At 45.9% G+C, this 18,925-nt stretch overlaps 2 protein-coding genes across 6 annotated transcripts in view; one reads left to right on the top strand and one right to left on the bottom strand.

The window, feature by feature from the left end:
• Positions 1 to 268: 268 nt before the first annotated feature.
• cdhr5-rs (cadherin-related family member 5, related sequence) lies at positions 269 to 14,211 on the bottom strand. Of its 5 annotated transcripts, none has more exons than XM_023796881.2 (16): positions 12,830 to 14,211; positions 9,220 to 9,327; positions 8,668 to 8,879; positions 8,527 to 8,583; positions 8,266 to 8,358; positions 8,032 to 8,118; positions 7,840 to 7,950; positions 6,450 to 6,620; positions 6,231 to 6,321; positions 5,174 to 5,280; positions 4,778 to 4,978; positions 4,154 to 4,213; positions 3,946 to 4,024; positions 2,510 to 2,709; positions 2,078 to 2,098; positions 269 to 1,206 (listed from the first exon to the last, which is right to left on the bottom strand). In XM_023796881.2, exons 2-16 carry the CDS (start codon positions 9,317 to 9,319, stop codon positions 640 to 642), a joined length of 2,157 nt encoding a protein of 718 aa, XP_023652649.2. In that variant the 5' UTR covers positions 9,320 to 9,327; positions 12,830 to 14,211; the 3' UTR covers positions 269 to 639. The 5 variants fall into 5 exon arrangements, with proteins under 5 accessions (XP_023652649.2, XP_023652646.2, XP_072565982.1 ...); XM_023796878.2 differs by having other exon boundaries at positions 4,154 to 4,285; positions 12,830 to 14,210; XM_072709881.1 differs by having other exon boundaries at positions 3,955 to 4,024; positions 4,154 to 4,285; positions 12,830 to 14,210.
• Positions 14,212 to 14,952: 741 nt separating this feature from the next.
• LOC111836002 (kielin cysteine rich BMP regulator) overlaps positions 14,953 to 18,925 on the top strand; it is a 33,038-nt gene continuing 29,065 nt past the window's right edge. Inside the window, exons 1-2 of the mRNA XM_072709880.1 lie at positions 14,953 to 15,053; positions 17,301 to 17,776. Coding sequence (XP_072565981.1) covers positions 17,668 to 17,776 — 109 coding nt within the window. The 5' untranslated portion in view covers positions 14,953 to 15,053; positions 17,301 to 17,667. The remainder of the gene's footprint in view (positions 15,054 to 17,300; positions 17,777 to 18,925) is intronic.

The raw sequence follows: 18,925 nt of genomic DNA, 5'->3' as shown, positions 1-18,925 counted from the left end.
GCAATCCTGCCTCGTATACCTCACATTTCATACGTCGCTTGGCACCGAATAAGCCAGCAACTCACAATTTACAGATAGAAGCCTTGGTACATCATCAGCTCAGTAAATCCTGAATGCTTCAACAATATAAAGATTAAAGGTGTTTTAAAGATTTACATCAGATCAGTTCGCAATTTTACTACAGTTTTATCAAATGTAGTTTTTCCTGCATTAATGCTGAATCACACAGACCATTAACATGGTAAGGCAGTAAATATTGCAAACATGATATAATTCCCCTTATGGAAAGTTTTATTGTATAGGGATCAGTTAAACTATTAATCTATGCCACTCATATATTTACCTTCTAGAGCAAGATGTGGCAAAATATGAAAGTACCAATAATTATAAAAATGTACAGAATGTATGAAAAATGCAGACCTTTTCCACATTGTTTACAATTTGACATACAGATTCATAGTTCCTGAAGATGTACATTGTTTAGATCGGTATTGAAAACCTTGACTTATATTGGAATGAGAATTGTTGTTTCTGTACTGTTTTGGCTTTCCTTCATCAGCCTTAATGAGAAACCGCAGCCTCCTGGGCGAGCTGCACCATCTGAGTGTTCGGGACTGGATTTTGATCGCTGCTGCCTCTTCAAGCTTCGGGGCAGCCCTCCAGGGCCACGTCCCCCCGCTGGTCATGCTTGTAACTGCAGAGGTTCTCAGTTTCCCCAGGTGTCGCCTCTTCCTTGTCAATGACAGGATACACTATCCGGTACAGATTTTTGGCTTCCCTCTCTTCATCAGATCGATCTCCCTCTTCTGTTTCGCACAGCGCTTGCGGGATCTCACCTAAAAACATCGACTCTACCGTCTGAACCTCCAAACTCCTGTTCCTTGAATTTTCTACTGTCCCTATTTGCCTCAGCGTGACATCGTCCACAAATGACACCGATTTGCTCGACCTGTCTGCTGTTTTCCCATTGGACATGATTGATGGAGGCACGTGTATGGGTAGTGGTTCTGCTGTCACACACAGGGACTGACTGTCTCTTAGCAGGTCGGTGCTGTCGCTGTGGTTTCTCTGGGTCTTTCTGCACAGGATGCCGGGCTTTTTCCTGTGGAGACCGCGTCCCACGGAGCCTGAGGATTCACAGTCCTCATACGCTTCGTTGCAAAAGGAGATTTCCTCTATGTAAGGTGTTGGCCTTCCAGAAGTTACCTTTTAATGAAAAAATGTTAAAGACTCTCAGATAGCATTTCCCATGAAACTGAAGAAGGATACTAAAAGCATCCTTAGCAGGTGTAGGAGGGAGCTGATGCAAACCTAACCTGGCGGAAATAACTTTCAAACACAAAGTCACAATAGCAATGCAGAGCAATTATACTGTCCATCTGATCCAGGTTCATGTTTCTGCTAATGGTCTAGGCTAATTTAAGCCAACAAATTTGTTTATTTTTTGTCACGACTAAATCATGTCATCTGTTACCTTTTCTGCATTTTCCATCGAGGATGGTAAGATTCACTGCCGTGCATCGGTGCCCCAGCATAAAAGTACATAATGCAACTGACCCAATTAAAAACGTGTGCACCAGATATAGATGAGATGAGATGAACTTGGGATGCATTGTTTCTAATATCTTTGCATCTGTAAAGTCCAATTTAATAATATATAATTATTAGTATATGCACTTTTTTTTTAATTTATCTAATGATTTTCTGTCTGCTTAAGAAGAACCAAAGAAAATCAAAATATCTGTACCATACTGAATTGCGTAGCATCATATTATTTTGCATCATGTCGTATTGCATTGAATCGCATTGTGTTGGCTTAAAAAATCTGGTCAAATCGCACTTCATCACAATAGGGGTGAATCACGGGTCCCGTTAATAGTTGCTTTTGATGTACTGGATCGTTGCCAATGTATCGAGATGTGCATCTCCATCACCTCAGTGATGGAGATGCACATCCCTGTTTTCCATAAACCTTGTTTGATGGTTTAAGATGACCAGTATACTGCACGACTAATAACAATATCACCAGTAAACCATTAGCTCCTTCCCAAAGGCAGATTATGAGCCACAAACTCACCAGCTGGAACCACCTTAAGCTCTAAGTGGAGAGAGGAATGGAAAAGCCATGAGTGAGGATTCAAAGTGCACGTCGGTCCTGTTTGTATTGAACTGCTTGTAATGACTTTAAATCTGTGTCCATTTTTATTCTATTCCAGGGAACCTTATCCAGAAAGGGCCGCTGTACGTGCGGGTTTTCGCTGAAACTCCCTAATTAGATCACTACTTAGTGGGCTGACTGGCTGAAGAGTTCTCACATCTGAGTTTGAACAGCTGACCTAAAGGTTATTCCAAAAACCTGCAAACACTGTCCTTTGTGGATAAGATTTGCCACCCCTGATCTATTCATATCCACTGACTGCTTAGAAGGAAGCTGGACTGAGTGTTTGTGCTGAGCAGCACGTTGTAATGTGCCTGTCGGAAAGTGTGTGGGGCGTCTCAGTTCTCTTACCACGTTACGGTGCTTCCCCTGTGCCACGGAGTCTTTGGCAGCCACGTCCTGCTGCTGCCTCCAACGCCTCACCAACCAGAGCAGCAGAAACATCAGTGTGACCAGCAGCAGCAGCAACACCGCTGCCATGATCCCGCCAGCCAGCACCACGTCCACATGCAGAGTGTAACGCTTCTGCCCCCCAAAGAGGCTCCAAGGAGCTGGCGACCACAGACGCGGCGTTAGGCGCTGGCGACCACAGACGCGACGTTAGGCGCTGGCGACCACAGACGCGGCGTTAGGCGCTGGCGACCACAGACGCACCGTTAGGCGTTGGTCACCACAGACACGGCGTTAGGCGCTGGCGACCACAGACGCGACGTTAGGCGTTGGTCACCACAGACGCGGCGTTAGGCGCTGGCGACCACAGACGCGACGTTAGGCGTTGGTCACCACAGACACGGCGTTAGGCGCTGGCGACCACAGACGCGACGTTAGGCGCTGGCGACCACAGACGCGACGTTAGGCATTGGTCACCACAGACGCGGCGTTAGGCGCTGGCGACCACAGACGCGGCGTTAGGCGTTGGTCACCACAGACGCGGCGTTAGGCGCTGGCGACCACAGACGCCACGTTAGGCGCTGGCGACCACAGACGCGGCGTTAGGCATTGGTCACCACAGACGCGGCGTTAGGCGCTGGCGACCACAGACGCCACGTTAGGCATTGGTCACCACAGACGCGGCGTTAGGCGCTGGCGACCACAGACGCCACGTTAGGTGTCAGACTACAGTGATTACCAGGGGATATTTAGGACCAGTTGGGTATGGTTGGATTCTGTAGAGCAGGGGTGTCAAACTCCAGTCCTGAGGGGCTGGAGCCCTACACATTTTTGGGTTTCCCCTCATTTAACACACCTGATTCAACTCCTTGTGCTAATTACCACACAGCTCTTGAGCTGAATCATTTGTGGTGGCACAGGGAAAGAACTATGCTACACATGGCTCTGGCCCCCAGGACTGGAGTTTGACACCCCTGCTGTAGAGTCTCGGGAATAAATCTGTGTTGAGATATAAGTGTTTTTGTCAGAGAAGCCCTATTCCGCAACTGGCCCATGCTGGAATTTTGCCCTCAGTGAAGCCACTTGGGGACTACAAACATGGCGCCGTGGACCAGGAACTAGGATCTCAGCTCTTTATTGGTCTATAGCTCTGTCAATCAGAACCCAGAAAATTCAAAGGGTGGCCTGTATCATGAAGCAGGATTTCTTGCTTAGCTGGATAACTTGTTGGATTTAAGGAAGTCTGAGCTAAATGTAAGTGAACAAAGATAAAGTCCATTTAAACTAGGGTGCCTTAACTTGTCAGATTTATCTGGGTAAGCAAGAAATCCACCTTTGTGATAGAGGCCCCTGTTCTATGCTCAGGGTTGCCAACTCCCACACATCTGGAGCCTTACCTCGCTCACCTCTCTGGAGAGCCACGATCTCCACTGTTGCCCTAGCAACTTCCCCCGACTCCTGGTCTGTGGCGATCACCTGCAAAGCACCACCATTATTTGCTTGTCTGTTTGTGAGGTGCGAGAGACCTCCTTCCTCTTCGAAGTATCAGTAATAGGATGTTTCATGCTAATTTCAGTAATGTAGTTCGGGTTTCACCTTCCTTACCTCAAGGAAAACTTTCTCCGAAGCTGGGAGTAGGTTGCCCTTGGCGATGACATAGCCTTCCTGTGTCATATGATACAATCTTGTGTTGTTTGACTTTGGCCACAAAGAATAGTGAACCTTGGGATTTATTCCCTAAAGAATAACAGGTTTGTAGGGACATTTGGTAATAGTTCTGAGACATTGATTGACTGACACAACATACATTAGGACCTCATTTTAGGACCTCATTTTAGGACCTAAAGGAACTAGTCAGGGAGGGTGGGGGTCAAAATATGAATTTGGAGCAATGTGTGATGTGTTTTGCTGGGGTGTGTGTTCACATGGTGACCATATGCTGTAGTTGTTCTGCTGTGATATAAAAAAGAATAATATCAGATGGGACCAGAGCATGCTGTTGTTAGCTTTGGGTTATTAAGCTCTCAATAAAAACCAGCTTGGATAGCCATGCTACAGCCCTACCCGTCAGGAGTTTAACACTCAGGACCAGTCACCTGACATGGCAGAATTTGAGAAATTCGTTTTCAGTTTACGAACGGACCTCCTTGGTCGGTTTTCCATCAAAACCAATATGATACATCATAATCTGCTGCTAGAACAGAAAGATGGAGAGTTCCCACAACGTACATCTTGGAAGTCGCGATCGATGGCTTGGAGCAGCAATGCCTGGTTTCCGTGGGTGGAGACGAGCATTGACGATTCGCGGCTCTGTGGGACGAAGCCGACATAGGTGCTGCTGTTGAACTGCGGGGCAAAGTGGTTCTGGGCCAAAACGCGGACCACTGCCGAGGTGATGGTGTACTTCCTGGGGTCATCGACCTGAGAGGCCTGCGGGTGGAGACTGGATACTGTTACCATACCAACAAAGGTGTCACTGTGGTACTACCTCAGATTGTACCTAGTCCGGCACACTCAGATTGCTGTCTTATTTTGAACTGTGTACATCTCCTGATATTTATTATCAGTCATCGCAGAGTCTTAATACGCTGTGTTGATGATGTAACTGGAGTGTGTCGCCCTCACCATGACCTGAAGCTGGAACGTTGGCATCAGGAGTCTGTGCTCTGCCAGTCTAGACATGGTTACTTCTCCACTTTGGTTATCAATGTGAAAGCAGCCATCGTCAGCACCTAAAAATAAATGTTGTGCAAAATAACGGAAACACCTACATTAATACAATTATATTAATATAATAATATAAGAATTGGGCCACCATTCTTCAAGAAGGAAAAACCTCCAGTTCTTTGAGAAATGAAGGAGCTACAAATCTGCTCTGTGCTCCAGACCTTCCCATAAAAGTTCAATGGCATTTAGATTGAGAGACCACATCTGAATCTATTTAACAATAGTGATACTTTATTGATCTCATGGGGAAGTTACCATTTCACCTACCCCATCTTGCTCTCCCTGAGATATACAGACAGGTATACAGACAGGTATACAGACAGGTGAGAGCAAGCTTGGGGTAAAAGTGCAGAGGGTCAGCCAGTGTACAGCACCACTGAAACAATCGAGATTAAGGGCCTTGATCCGGGGCCCAACAGTGGCATCAATCTGCAGGCCCCAGGATTTGAACCAATCACCTTTTGATTGCGAACACAAGTGCCAACCCACTGGCCCCTGTTCCAATAGGGCACCCGGTAGAGTGGTCTCATTATAAGACCAGGCAGGGCAATCAATGGGCATAATCCTGCCCACAAGGTGGCTGCCAGTACCACCAGTCAGGAGGTCAGGCAGGGACTCTGGAAAGTGCAGCTGCCTCATGCCTTTGAAAGCTCACACATCGATGGGCTGCTGCTCCAGCCTTCCTCAGCCAACATAAGCCACTAATGAGCATTTGGTGTGGCTCAGCAGGTAAATGTGGCTCAGCGGGTAAATGTGGATCAGAGGGTAAATGTGCTCCGAAGGTAAATGTGCTCAGAAGGTAAATGTGGCTCAGCAGGGAAATGTGGCTCAGCAGGTAAATGTGCTCAGAAGGGAAATGTGGCTCAGCAGGTAAATGTGCTCAGAAGGGAAATGTGGCTCAGCAGGGAAATGTGGCTCAGCAGGTAAAGACCCTGGTGCGGCTTTTTTATGATACCTGACAGAATTGTGTACAGCAGGGGTGCATCCAGTCCTCTGTCTCCATCCACAGCACGAATTCGACCAGGAGAAAAAGGCAGGGTGATGTTCTGCAGGAGACACAGCAATCCCTGTTTCATTCTAATACTCAGAGCAAATGAGATCTTGTTGCTGAACTTCTTGATGCTGGCCATCTGGTCACCAAGTTGTGGTATTTCATGTTCAAAGAAACGGGTACCTGATGTGCCTCCGTCACGTTAACAGTGTATATGGGGTTGGTGCAGATGGGGTGCACGGCATCCTGGGTTAGGGGTACACATGGCTGGAATTGTGGGTACTGGTCATCTCCATCCAGCACATTGATCATGATGGTCGCTGAAGTGTTATACTTTTCTGGGGTGTTCATCTCCTTCATGTGATAAAAATAAGAGCAAGCTGACAGTACCGTTACCGTCAGATGTGCGGGATGTACAGCATTGACAGTACCGTTACCGTCAGATGTGCGGGATGTACAGCATTGACAGTACCGTTACCGTCAGATGTGCGGGATGTACAGCATTGACAGTACCGTTACCGTCAGATGTGCGGGATGTACAGCATTGACAGTACCGTTACCGTCAGATGTGCGGGATGTACAGCATTGACAGTACCGTTACCGTCAGAGCGTGCGGGATGTACAGCATTGACAGTACCGTTACTGTCAGAGCGTGCGGGATGTACAGCATTGACAGTACCGTTACCGTCAGATGTGCGGGATGTACAGCATTGACAGTACCGTTACCGTCAGATGTGCGGGATGTACAGCATTGACAGTACCGTTACCGTCAGAGCGTGCGGGATGTACAGCATTGACAGTACCGTTACCGTCAGATGTGCGGGATGTACAGCATTGACAGTACCGTTACCGTCAGAGCGTGCGGGATGTACAGCATTGACAGTACCGTTACCGTCAGATGTGCGGGATGTACAGCATTGACAGTACCGTTACTGTCAGAGCGTGCGGGATGTACAGCATTGACAGTACCGTTACTGTCAGAGCGTGCGGGATGTACAGCATTGACAGTACCGTTACCGTCAGATGTGCGGGATGTACAGCATTGACAGTACCGTTACCGTCAGATGTGCGGGATGTACAGCATTGACAGTACCGTTACCGTCAGAGCGTGCGGGATGTACAGCATTGACAGTACCGTTACTGTCAGATGTGCGGGATGTACAGCATTGACAGTACCGTTACTGTCAGATGTGCGGGATGTACAGCATTGACAGTACCGTTACCGTCAGAGCGTGCGGGATGTACAGCATTGACAGTACCGTTACCGTCAGAGCGTGCGGGATGTACAGCATTGACAGTACCGTTACTGTCAGATGTGCGGGATGTACAGCATTGACAGTACCGTTACCGTCAGAGCGTGCGGGATGTACAGCATTGACAGTACCGTTACTGTCAGATGTGCGGGATGTACAGCATTGACAGTACCGTTACTGTCAGATGTGCGGGATATACAAAAAGTCGACAGTACTATTACTTTCCCTGAGTTCGGGATGTATGGTAAGCTGACAGCACCAGCACTTTCACCATGTTTGGGACATACAGTGTCACATGAACACCATATGTGGAGGCTTACCACGGCGTAAATGGCCAATTGCATCTGGGTCTTGGTCTCGTAGTCCAGGTGCTTGGATAAGATCACGTCACCGCTGTTGGGGAGGTCTATCCTAAAGTAGCTGGAGTCTGGCTATTCAGAGATAAAGCCATATTTAGACAGTGACACAAAGGGATTGTGTGGCATTAATGACCAGTGGGGGGAGACACATACCAAAGACCTGTCAATGACATATACGATGGTGTCCTCATCTGCATCGACCGCCTTCACAACAAACACCACAGAGTTCACAGCAGCCAACTGAAAAAGAGCAGATCACATCAAACCCCAAACTTACATGGTGATGCTCTCATCCTCTTAGGGATGGGAAATTTCACCTGAACTTTCTTGATGACCCTAGACCACCCCGCACCCTACATATCCTTGGAACAGCACACGAGATCCCACCTCACTGACGGCCACAGGCTGGACAGTCTCTTCCATGAATACTGGCTTGTTGTCATTTTCATTGAGGATCTCCGCCATGATCCTGTATTCACTCTAGAAAAAAATTTATACATTTAATACATTTATTTATGTATTTATTTAATACATATAATGAAACTAACTGGAAAACTGTGTAAAAGGTGGCGAGAAGAATTATAACGAAATACATGATGCTAATTATGTTTAAAGGTATAAAATAGCTTTTGCTGCTGAAAGGCATACCTGTATGGTTTCTCCTTCATAGCAGGACAAAACCGCCATTAGAACTGATCCATGAACCTTTGGTGAGATCATAGTGGTCACTAGGTGGAGAACATGCTTGAATGTGCTGGGTACACCTATACCTTGAAGATGTCACGCTACCTCTCGATCCAGAGCCCTCGAGAAAGATGCGTTGAGCCTGATGGTATTCCCTTCCAGGGAGAACCAGTCGGCACTGTCTCCGCTGAGAGCCAAGCGAATGCCGCTGGGCCTGGGGTCACCAGCGATGCTGAGATTGGCTATGAACTGTCCACCTGGGCTGTTTTCCCTGACCGCTGCGAAGATATCCTCACCTCCGAGGCATGAGCTGCCTGCTGTTGAAATCAATACATATGACATTTAAAACAGAATATTCACTTCTGTAGAGAATAATATAAAATTCAGTAGGCTATATTTAAATTCACAGAATATGTGATCTATCTGGTTTTATGTCGCGTGTGATTTTGCATCAGTTGAGGTACATAAGAAGTTATAATTAAAAGACATTTAAATTCAGCCTGCATAAATAAAAACTGGCCTCATGGTGTGATTGCAGAGATCACATTTGGCAGTTTGGTGGCTTATATTCACCTAATTTAACAGGCTAAAATATGAATGTTAAGACATGCATGAGCGCAGAGGCCCGGTAAGGTGTGGTGTGATCGTGGAGATCACCTTTCACTGTTTGCTGGTTGATATTTATCACAATCTGGCACAGAAGAATCCGGCAGAAGCTCTGCAGAATCAGTGTCCATGGGCGGGCATCCCGCTTCATGGCTTCCCCTTAAACAGAGGCAGGTCAGTGGAATAATAGCACTTGGATAGCTTAGCTTTGTTTACACGCTCCCTGCCACCCACCTTGGTCTGTCCCCAAGCTCTTTAAACGCATTAGCCTGTGTTAGTTCGCTATTAATATGCTTGGGTCAGGGTGTGGGGTTTGGTGTGAGCTGAGGATGCAGAAGACACACCCTCAGCCTGAGCCTGAGCTTCTGCTAAAGCTCATAAATCCATCTGGAACCTTTCCCATTTTAGGTAACCCAGCAAACAAGAGAAAACCATACATGTAATGTGAAATCAACTGCATTTATAGAGTCTGTGTCATTTTGATTTATATGAGGATTTCATCTATTATTATTTCATGATTATTACGAAGTGTAAGGTGTACAGAGCCCCAAAGAATGATACTGTGACGCAGGCAATAGTGCCAGACATGGCAATATGTGTGATGAATGACGCAGAGACGTAGTGCGAGACAGTGGCTCGCACACACACAGTGGCTTTACGGAGCATATACCACTCAACCCCCACACATTGCCCACCATGCCCACCTACCCACTCGCCCCACTGTGGGCACACACACAAAACTGTTTACAGCTATTGACATTAAACACTGCACATGACATTAACGTATGGCTCAATAGCGAGACAAAACATGTTAAATACACAGAGCTAGTTACACTATTTGCATCTGGCACCAGGCCAGCGTGTGGAATGCTGTTCCTGTCTGGCTACGGCTGCATCCTGATGTTGTCTGGCCAGCTCCTGCACGATCCTCACATGCTGCTGGAGCTGGTGCAGGTAGCCCAGTCCCGGCGTTGCCGGCAGCTCTGGCTCAGGGGGCGAGCTAAACACCAGCTCCAGCAGGGTCTGCAGCTCACTTCGCGAAGTAATCCATAGGCAGGAGTATGTAGAGATTGCTGGCCGCGGTGTGGAGATAGGGGCCCGGGATGTCGACCCCCCACCCACTCCATGGGAGCAGCCCCCAGGTACGGCTGCAGGGGAGCCCGGGACTGCTGGCTAGGACTCTACTGAGCTGTGCACCACTCACAATATTTCACAAACAGCTTGGTGTCCTGCCGGCAGCCAGGCCAGGAGAAGCGTGGCACAGCTTCCCCGGAATCTTCTTCAACCCGAAGTGCCCGGCCCCAACATAGCAGAGTGCAGGCTCGGGGGCTCCGGCAGGAAACACTGCCAGGGGTTCAGCTGCAACGCTGCCTGACAGATCGCCGCAATCACCATCTTTAGGTTCTGTGCTGCGGTGAAATCAGCGGACCAGTAGATCATCAATGTAGCCGATGCACTGCATTCAGGGGACATAGGCCAGGTCAAACTTCATTTGCTTCTAGAAGGTGGTGGGTGCAATACACAGACCAAAAACATTCAGCAGAAGTGCCATAGCCCCTGATTAATAGTGAACTTGGTTTTGGGGTGGGCTTCCAGAGCCCGTTTGACCTGCCAATAGCCACTCTGGAGGTCTGAGGCGCTAAACCACATTGACCCGGTGATGTAATCCAGCACACCCTGGCAGTGGCAGTGGATATGAGTCCTTTCTTGTCACCAAATTCAGTTGTCAGTAGTCAATGCAAAACCGCCATGATTCATCCTTATTGATGTTGAGCACTACTGAAGTTGGCCATGGTCTGTCGGATGGCTTGATGACTCCCACCGTTGCCATCTGCTGGATGTGCTGCTCTGCCGCTTGCCGCTTCACCAGAGTCAGTCTGCACGGATGCAGACAGAGGGGCAGGGCATCCCCCGTGTCGATGTGGTGCTGTACCATGGAAGTAGGCCGGCAGTCTTTGGTCCTGGAGAGGGGCTCAGCAGGGCTTTGAGCTTTGTTGTCAGGTCCTAACTGCTGCTCTGCTGCAGTTCCTGGACAGTTTGTGCCATCTCAGGAGGTAGCCCCAGGGCTGCTGTTCTCTGCGGTCCGGGTTGGAGCTGTGGCTGTATCGCAGGCAGAGACTTTCCCACGAGAGCTGCTGGCTACGGTCTTCCCCACTCTGCAGACGCCTCTCCACATTTCCCCTGCTGCTGGTTGCCACTGTCGCACTGGAGGACCACCACATCTGGACCGAGGCAGAGGGCTGCCCCCAGCACATCGATGGCGGCCCCCAGGTGGACTAGCAAGTCCAGTCCAATGATGCAAGGGTCGATGATGCTGGTTAGGCAGACTTCCTTCACCACTGTGTCCTGCCAGCGTGACTTGCAATATTTTCAATATTTGTGTTAGATCTTCTTAATAGCCATGAAAATGGGCTATTCGAGCTCTAACGACTTATAACTTTATGACATCTTTTCCACACTCGCTGGGTTTTCCAAGTTTTTCTACAAATTTATTTACATATTTTTTTAAGTTCGCTTTTGCACAAATACTTGATTGTGAACAACTGCTGAAAAATACTAGCGACAGCATGAACATGGGAAATTACCAATACACACATCGAACACCATCAGGGGGAAATTACAAACGCACCACAGTAGGAGAACACTGTATTAGTCACTTCACGAGAATGCAACACATACAGTCACTGACATAATTATACATTACAGACATTATTTCCACTAGTATTTAGACTATATACAGTACGGCGCAATGCATGCCGGTCTGTGAATAGATTAGCCCCCCACCAAGCTTGCGGCATCACAGTAAGGCTATATATTTTTTTATTTTATGTGCGCTTTCCACACGACGCAGCAGACAGGTTGAGGTGTATGGTAAACGCCTGCAAGTCTCCAAGCGCAGTTTCTATATGTAGACTGCAGTGAAACGTGAGGGAATCGGCTGGTGAATGATGTGCACACAAACTTTGGCAAGGATTAGTGGTTAATCTCGTGCTAATTTTGACAGTAGACAGAGGTGTGCGATTAAAGGATTATTTTGTAGACCTTGTACTCATATAACAGCATACAAAATTACATACATGACGTTTCCTTGTGTCTTCTTGCAGTTTACAGCCTCGGATGGATTGTCTGTCTGTATCTGTGTGTACGTTTCATACATGTATTAAGCTGTGTTTGTGTCTCAGCTAAAATGGTTAATGCTGTTTCCTCGCTTATTACCGCCTGAATAAGTCAGAGCGATGCCCTGAATAGGTCCAGCAGCAACAAGAAAGCATTTGTCCTGGTCAGAATTCCTGAGTTATTAACCCACAAAGAACCTAGTTAGTGCTGATTACTCCCCTTAAGCAGGTTGTACAGAATGGTGACATTCTGCGCTATGAAGCACCAGTCTGTTGTGACAGCGTCAGAATTCATTTGATAGCATTAACTGAAAGAAGTGATACTTCAGTACTCAAAAGCACCAGCGTCCGTCCTTCTAGGAGATGCTCCCCATATGTGACGGCTGTTAATCCAGAACAAACTCATCATAAAGAAAACGAGGCATCGAGGATGTGAAGCCCCCGGAACGTCGAATTCCGTTGTTAGGTTTGTTTCTCAGGAAGAAATCAAAGACAGGCGCCTAGTCGGCTGTACGGAGACAGACCGACAGCGCAGCGTTACTTACGGGACCGCGGCAGTCGGCGGAGGTGGGTTCGGTTCCCCTCGGCGGCCGGGCGTGCGTCCTGCAGCTTGTAGCTGTCCTGGGAGAGAGCTGGCGGGCTTCCTTCACATCATTAAGAACGCCAGGGACAGAGGGGGCTTAAGAGGCATTTCCAGGAGGAGATAACCAGCAGCTTCTGGGCGAGGTTACACCGAAAGGGCTGGCTGCGCATTAACTGGGGGGAAGGGTCTCAGGGGAGCCGCTGATTGCGGGAACGATGCTTGTACCATGGTCTGGGACAACAGGGAGCTCAACACATTAACACACTGAACATCAACACACTGCACATTAAAGCCAATAATACTGTCAGGCATACTGCCAGTGTTAACACTTAGCCTACACCTTTACAGGTTTATCTACACTTAAAACCTGTTCGATACTTAAAAAATATATATTTAAAACAGATGTTTTTCCATGTAATAAAAGCTATTAACAGTGAATCTGGCTTATTTTTACACTTTCCCAATGTTTCCGAGAGATACCCAGTATCAGCTCTGAATCATATAGCCACACCACTACTCTGTCTGATCTTTACCCGCCGAGAAAGAGTTCTCATGATGTTGCATCACATAACCACCAGAGGGCAGCACATAGCTCCCTTTCTGAAGGTAACTTGTTTTGTAGACGCAGTCATATCTGGACCCACGCCTTCTTCATTCGGACAGTCTAGGGACGCAAAGTTTGAAGATGCTTGACTTCAGGTGTAACAGTTCAATAGAAGCCACAAAAAAGAATGCCCCACCGTTTTCTACAGAGAGGCTGCCTCGTTGTGTTTCATGATTGTGCAGAGATACTCTTGATTCCTGCATTCCTCGCCGAGGTCCTGTCGCGTAACCGGATCTTACCATACAAAGCAGGCTGTGAGTGTGACTCTCTCTATCCTGAAGTACATAAATCTTAAGGACAACCTTGATTGCTTTCAAATGAACCCTCAGTCCTGCACAGTGCATCTAGATGCTGTATAGACTAGTTGCATTCTTTTCTGACCAGAACAGACATCTGCTAAGAGGACATTTACACCAGTAATAATACACGTAAAAGCAAAATGGAAAGCATTTTCTTCTGGAAATTGTATGTGGCCAATGTGAAATACTTTATAAATTAAATGAGAGAAATGGAAGTATCGCGCTGGGTAAATCAGGCTGACCGGGAGAAATGAAAAAGGATGAGTCGTTACTGAAGACCTGCAAAAGTCTGCTTGAGGGACGATATTGTATCATGATGATATGTGTTTTATATGGGTAATCAAAATGCACTGTTTACTGTTAATTTAGCTTAATTTAATTGTCATGTACAAGCAATAATCATTAAAGAAATACCCCGAAACATAACTTGCTAATGCCAGTGAATATTTTATAAACTGTTCACCCAGACACCAGGAAAGCTGGTCTGACAATTGACAGATGGATGGATGGGTGGAGGAAGACTGTCTATGGAGAGGATGATTGTTTGATTTGAATATGCGGCATGCGGGAAGTGGAGCCAAGCCTTATCTTGGCGCCTGATTTAAGGGTCAGAGACGATGTCACCAGGAGAGGTGTTGTTATCCTCATGACTGTTACGGTAAATTGTTACAGAAATGAATAATACGTTTTACTGGCCATTGTAAAAAAAATCCTGCTGCAACGTACGTGTGACAACACCGCGTACAATAGTGATTTCCGATTCGTGAACGAATCTTTTATTTGAATCGGCTCTTTTCAGTGAATCAGTCGAAGCGGTCTTCAAATTTAGAAGAATCGAACTTTTCGTACATCCACGTATTGCATAGATCACAGCCTTTGACTCTAAAAATCTTTATCATATAAAACATTCGTGGTCGTCTTACGTATAGAGATGCTCCTCTACTTACGAATGAGATACGTTCCGAACGGCCGTTCGTAACTTGAAATGTTCGTAAGTCGTTATTCAACATCATTTTAAGGGTATACGCAAGTACAAAGAACTAGGATGCTGGGAGTCCGTACGCTACGCTGCTGCGCGGCGGGAGTAGCGGCCAGAAGTCGTACTAGGGAGTGTATATACAGTACACTCCCTGCGATGGGTTGTTCCCTGCGTTGAATCTCTTGCCTCTGGGATAGGCTATGGACCCCCCGTGACCCTGATTATTGGGATGAGCGGTTTCAGAAGATGGATGGATGGATGGATGGATTTTATTCTCTTTGGCTTGTATTGACCAAGAGGCAAAGTATGTTTGGTTATATATGCTTGTATATTATTATTATTATTATTATTATTATTATTGTTATTGTTATTATTATTATTATATTTGTGCCCCTGAGTGCTTCCTGGGGGGTATTCCAGAAAGCAGGTTATGTGACATACCCGGGTAAGTTTAAGGGTAAGTTAGTGGATAACCTCAACTTTCGGTTCCAAAAACGGAGGTTAACTTTCTGGGTATGTACGTAACCATAGCAGCTTACTCTCTGAAGATAACCTGCTCCGTAGCAGGTTATGTTCCAGGGTCAGTTTGTTGCAGAAGGTTACTGAGCATGGCGTGCCCTTTTGATGACGATCCTGTGAACGTGGAGGCATAAATTATACAAGGTTTTTTTCGCCGGGAGAGAGTTATAAGACCGCGTATTGATGTCTTGTCATTTCCTAATGATTATTTGAAAAAGCGTTATCAGTTTTCAAAAGAATCGTTCATTTACTTAACATCTCTTGAAACCGCATATTGCAAATGTCACAAACCCAAACCGCGGGTCTGCGCTTAGCACAGAAAACATTCTGTGCATAGCACTTCGGTTTTTTGCGTCAGGGCATTTTTTGTACAATATGGGCGACGCAGAGCATATAGGAAAGGCAACTGTGCGTAGAGCCGTTCGCACAGTATGTCTGGTACTTAACGCTTCTTACACACGTTTATACAGTTCCCTGTCCATAAAGCTCTGCGTGTTATTAAAGAGGAATTCCACAGAGTGGTAGGTTTGTCCTTTGTAGTAAAATCTATGATGCATATTTAATATATAGTCATACTATTTATATCTATAGCCTACATGTATTCATCCTGCACACACACACACTTGATACTTCCCTTTATGACTTTCTATTTCAGGGTTTCCAAATGTAATTTGGAATACATGTAATACATGTAAAGTGACAATAAAAGGCATTCATTCATTCATTCATAATTGGGTGCATTGATGGCACCTACATTCCTATTAAAGCTCCTTCAATAAATGAGGGAGACTATGTTAATAGGAAATCTATTCATAGTATCAATGTGCAGGTAACTTGATTTTGTATCCTTAATTTTTTGCCTTGTTAAAATCATCAAACTCATTACTTTTTTCCACTAACTATAGGTAATCATTACAGGACAGTACAATGCTGGTTACCACTGGTTGCCCTCAGATGGGGTGAGGGGAGGTGGTGGTGGGCCCCCGCCAGTTAGACGGGCTTCAGCCTTTTTTCTATTAGCTACATGACAGAAAGAATATACTAAATCGTGTTTAATAAATAGTTCAGTGATCGTGTAATCAAATATTACCTTTTTGCGGAATGTTTTTGTGTTTCATTTTGACTTGGCTCAAAGTTCTTCTGGCTCCAGAAGGATTACACCTTATTAAATAAGAAACCATATATTCCTAGTCGATACACATTGTTATTTTAACCTAAAGAAATGAATGGCCGGAAAAGTAAATGCTTTCATAGTGATTTTACAGTCAAAAGGATGCGGAGGGGTACGTGTTTAATTATTTTGCATTATAATAAAAGGGGAGGCGATGTCAAATTTGCAATTTAATACACACGCATTTACTCTGTCCGTTATTTTTTGCCAAGCCAACTCTTTCTTTAGCCGATGCAGTCGTATTGCTTTTTTTCATTATTATTGGCTTGAATTCCTCATATGCGTGCATTAAAACGTCCAACTCCGCCTCTGTGAAGTATGCCGCTCTCTTTTTTTCACTTTGATTTTCCATTTTGACTCGTGAAATCGGCGATCAATTGAAAACGTCTTTATGTATGCACGGTGCACGCGCATTAACTCTGGGTAACCAATAGGAGGTTGATTGAACTTACGCTTCTCAGGTGTTTTGGAACCGACATACTCATGGTATGCGGGTTTGGGGTATATCAACCCAGAGGTTAAGATTTACCAAATGGTAAGTTAACCAAGCTTTCTGGAATACCCCCCTGAACATCCTACACATTATAAACATAAATAAAAATAATATGAAATAACAAAAGGCCGATTATTATCAATTTACCCTATATGAATGAATAGTGAACATATTCTTTGCTGCAGCAATAAATGTAACATTGTAGGTTCAGAAAATTATCAGCAGTCATACTGTTAAAAATGAGCAGTTTAGTGACTTTGCTCATACGAAATGTGCTTAAACTAGCAATAATCGCGGAATACATGGAAGAGTTAGAGTTTAAGCAATTGTAGCATTTTTTGAGGCTCTTAAAAACTCCCCAACTGCAGTTGGCGCCATTCCAGTCCGGCGCTCCGATCCGTGTTTTATGGTAGATAATCTGGAGGGGGGTCGCCCAGCAGAAGTTCTGCAGGAGCCGGAGGAGTTTGGATCTGTGGGCATCTCGGCAGGATGCAGGAAATTCCATGCGCTTCAGCTCCGTGAGCAGCCGCGGTTAAAAGCCGAATTAGATGGGCACAGGGTGTCCGCCAGACGCTTCATGTTAAGTTAAAGATCTGAAAGTGACCAGTCTTAGTCTCGCTGTTACATTCCAGCTCGGAGCCGGCGGGCGACTCCCCGGGCTTTTCTTCGCAAAGTGAAAGTAATTAGAGACTCATCACTGAGTATTACTGAGCAGCCCCATCCGCGGCGGAGAACATGGCCCCCCCTGGCAGGAGAAGCGCGCTGGCCACCCTGCTGGGCATTCTCTTCGTGTTAATGCGAGCTCCGGAAAGCGCCCTGCTACACCATGACGACGAAGAAAACGGTAACGCATCTTCACGTTGGATGAATGCAAACAAAAATAATTAATTTATTTGTTTGTTTTGTTCTGTATCGAACATATGGAATCAGGTTGTTCGCTATTATTATTGTTATTATTGTTGTTGTTATTATTATTATTATTATCCATTAACACGGATATTAATCTAAATGTTTTGTTATAAAGGTTACTGATACAGTAGTGGTTTTGTGTGGTTTCATCATCTGGCACACCTTGTGCATTAAGCATAAAGACTTACCCTGAGGGTCACTGGTTTGGTGTCTCTCTAAGTCGTACCCGTGTCTTTATAGAAAGAATCACTTGAGCGGTACTGTACAGAGACCACGTCACAGAACCAACACCCCCCACCCCCACCCAGCCGTGTGCACCCCCCACTCTGAAACATTATTTGCTGTGGTTTGCGAGGGAATCTGCCCTGCTCTTTCACGCTGCTCTTTCACGCTGCTCTTTCACGCTGCTCTTCCACGCTGCATGAGATCTTACTGATTCCCCAACGCCATCACCTCTTTCAATTCACCAATTCATTGAATGTTCTTTCTTTATTTTTTTTTATATGAGTTTACAAACTGTTTCTGGCCTGTTGCATGGAAACCAAAATAAATGATGCCTTAATTCTCACAAGAGGACACTTCCTCTGTGAGATCGTGAAAACCACACTCATCCCTGGGAGTAAACAGCTGTTTTCTGGCCCCAGATTTACGCCCGGGGCTCCATTGAGGCTGTTTCCGTCGCTGATGCTGCGATCCCTCTGTTATGTATGAAATGCAGTTTCCTTGGGCCTGGTTGTTGCCTCATTGCAAATTTTCCAACCTCCTGACTGATAAATAATTGAAGTTCAAATTAAGCTTTATTTCCCATTTTTTGCACAGCTTATCACACACATACACAGACACTCATAGAGGTGGGAGTGACGCTTGGGGTCTGAGCACAGAACCAGCCGTTTATCCGGAGCCCTTGGTGTCCGGCGCTGTTTGGCCGTATCACTGATGATGCAGTTTGTTTCTTACGCACCTGGGACTAAAACATATTTGTAACATGATAATCTACAATTTCAAAAAACACCAAAACATTTTCCTAAGTGAAATACCTGTGATTCTTCTGTCTTAAATTCCTTCCCCCTGTGATAAATAAAGT

This window comes from Paramormyrops kingsleyae, chromosome 3 (genome assembly GCF_048594095.1).
Source record: "Paramormyrops kingsleyae isolate MSU_618 chromosome 3, PKINGS_0.4, whole genome shotgun sequence".
NCBI lineage: Eukaryota > Metazoa > Chordata > Actinopteri > Osteoglossiformes > Mormyridae > Paramormyrops > Paramormyrops kingsleyae.
This window is presented reverse-complemented; position numbering and strand designations above follow the sequence as displayed.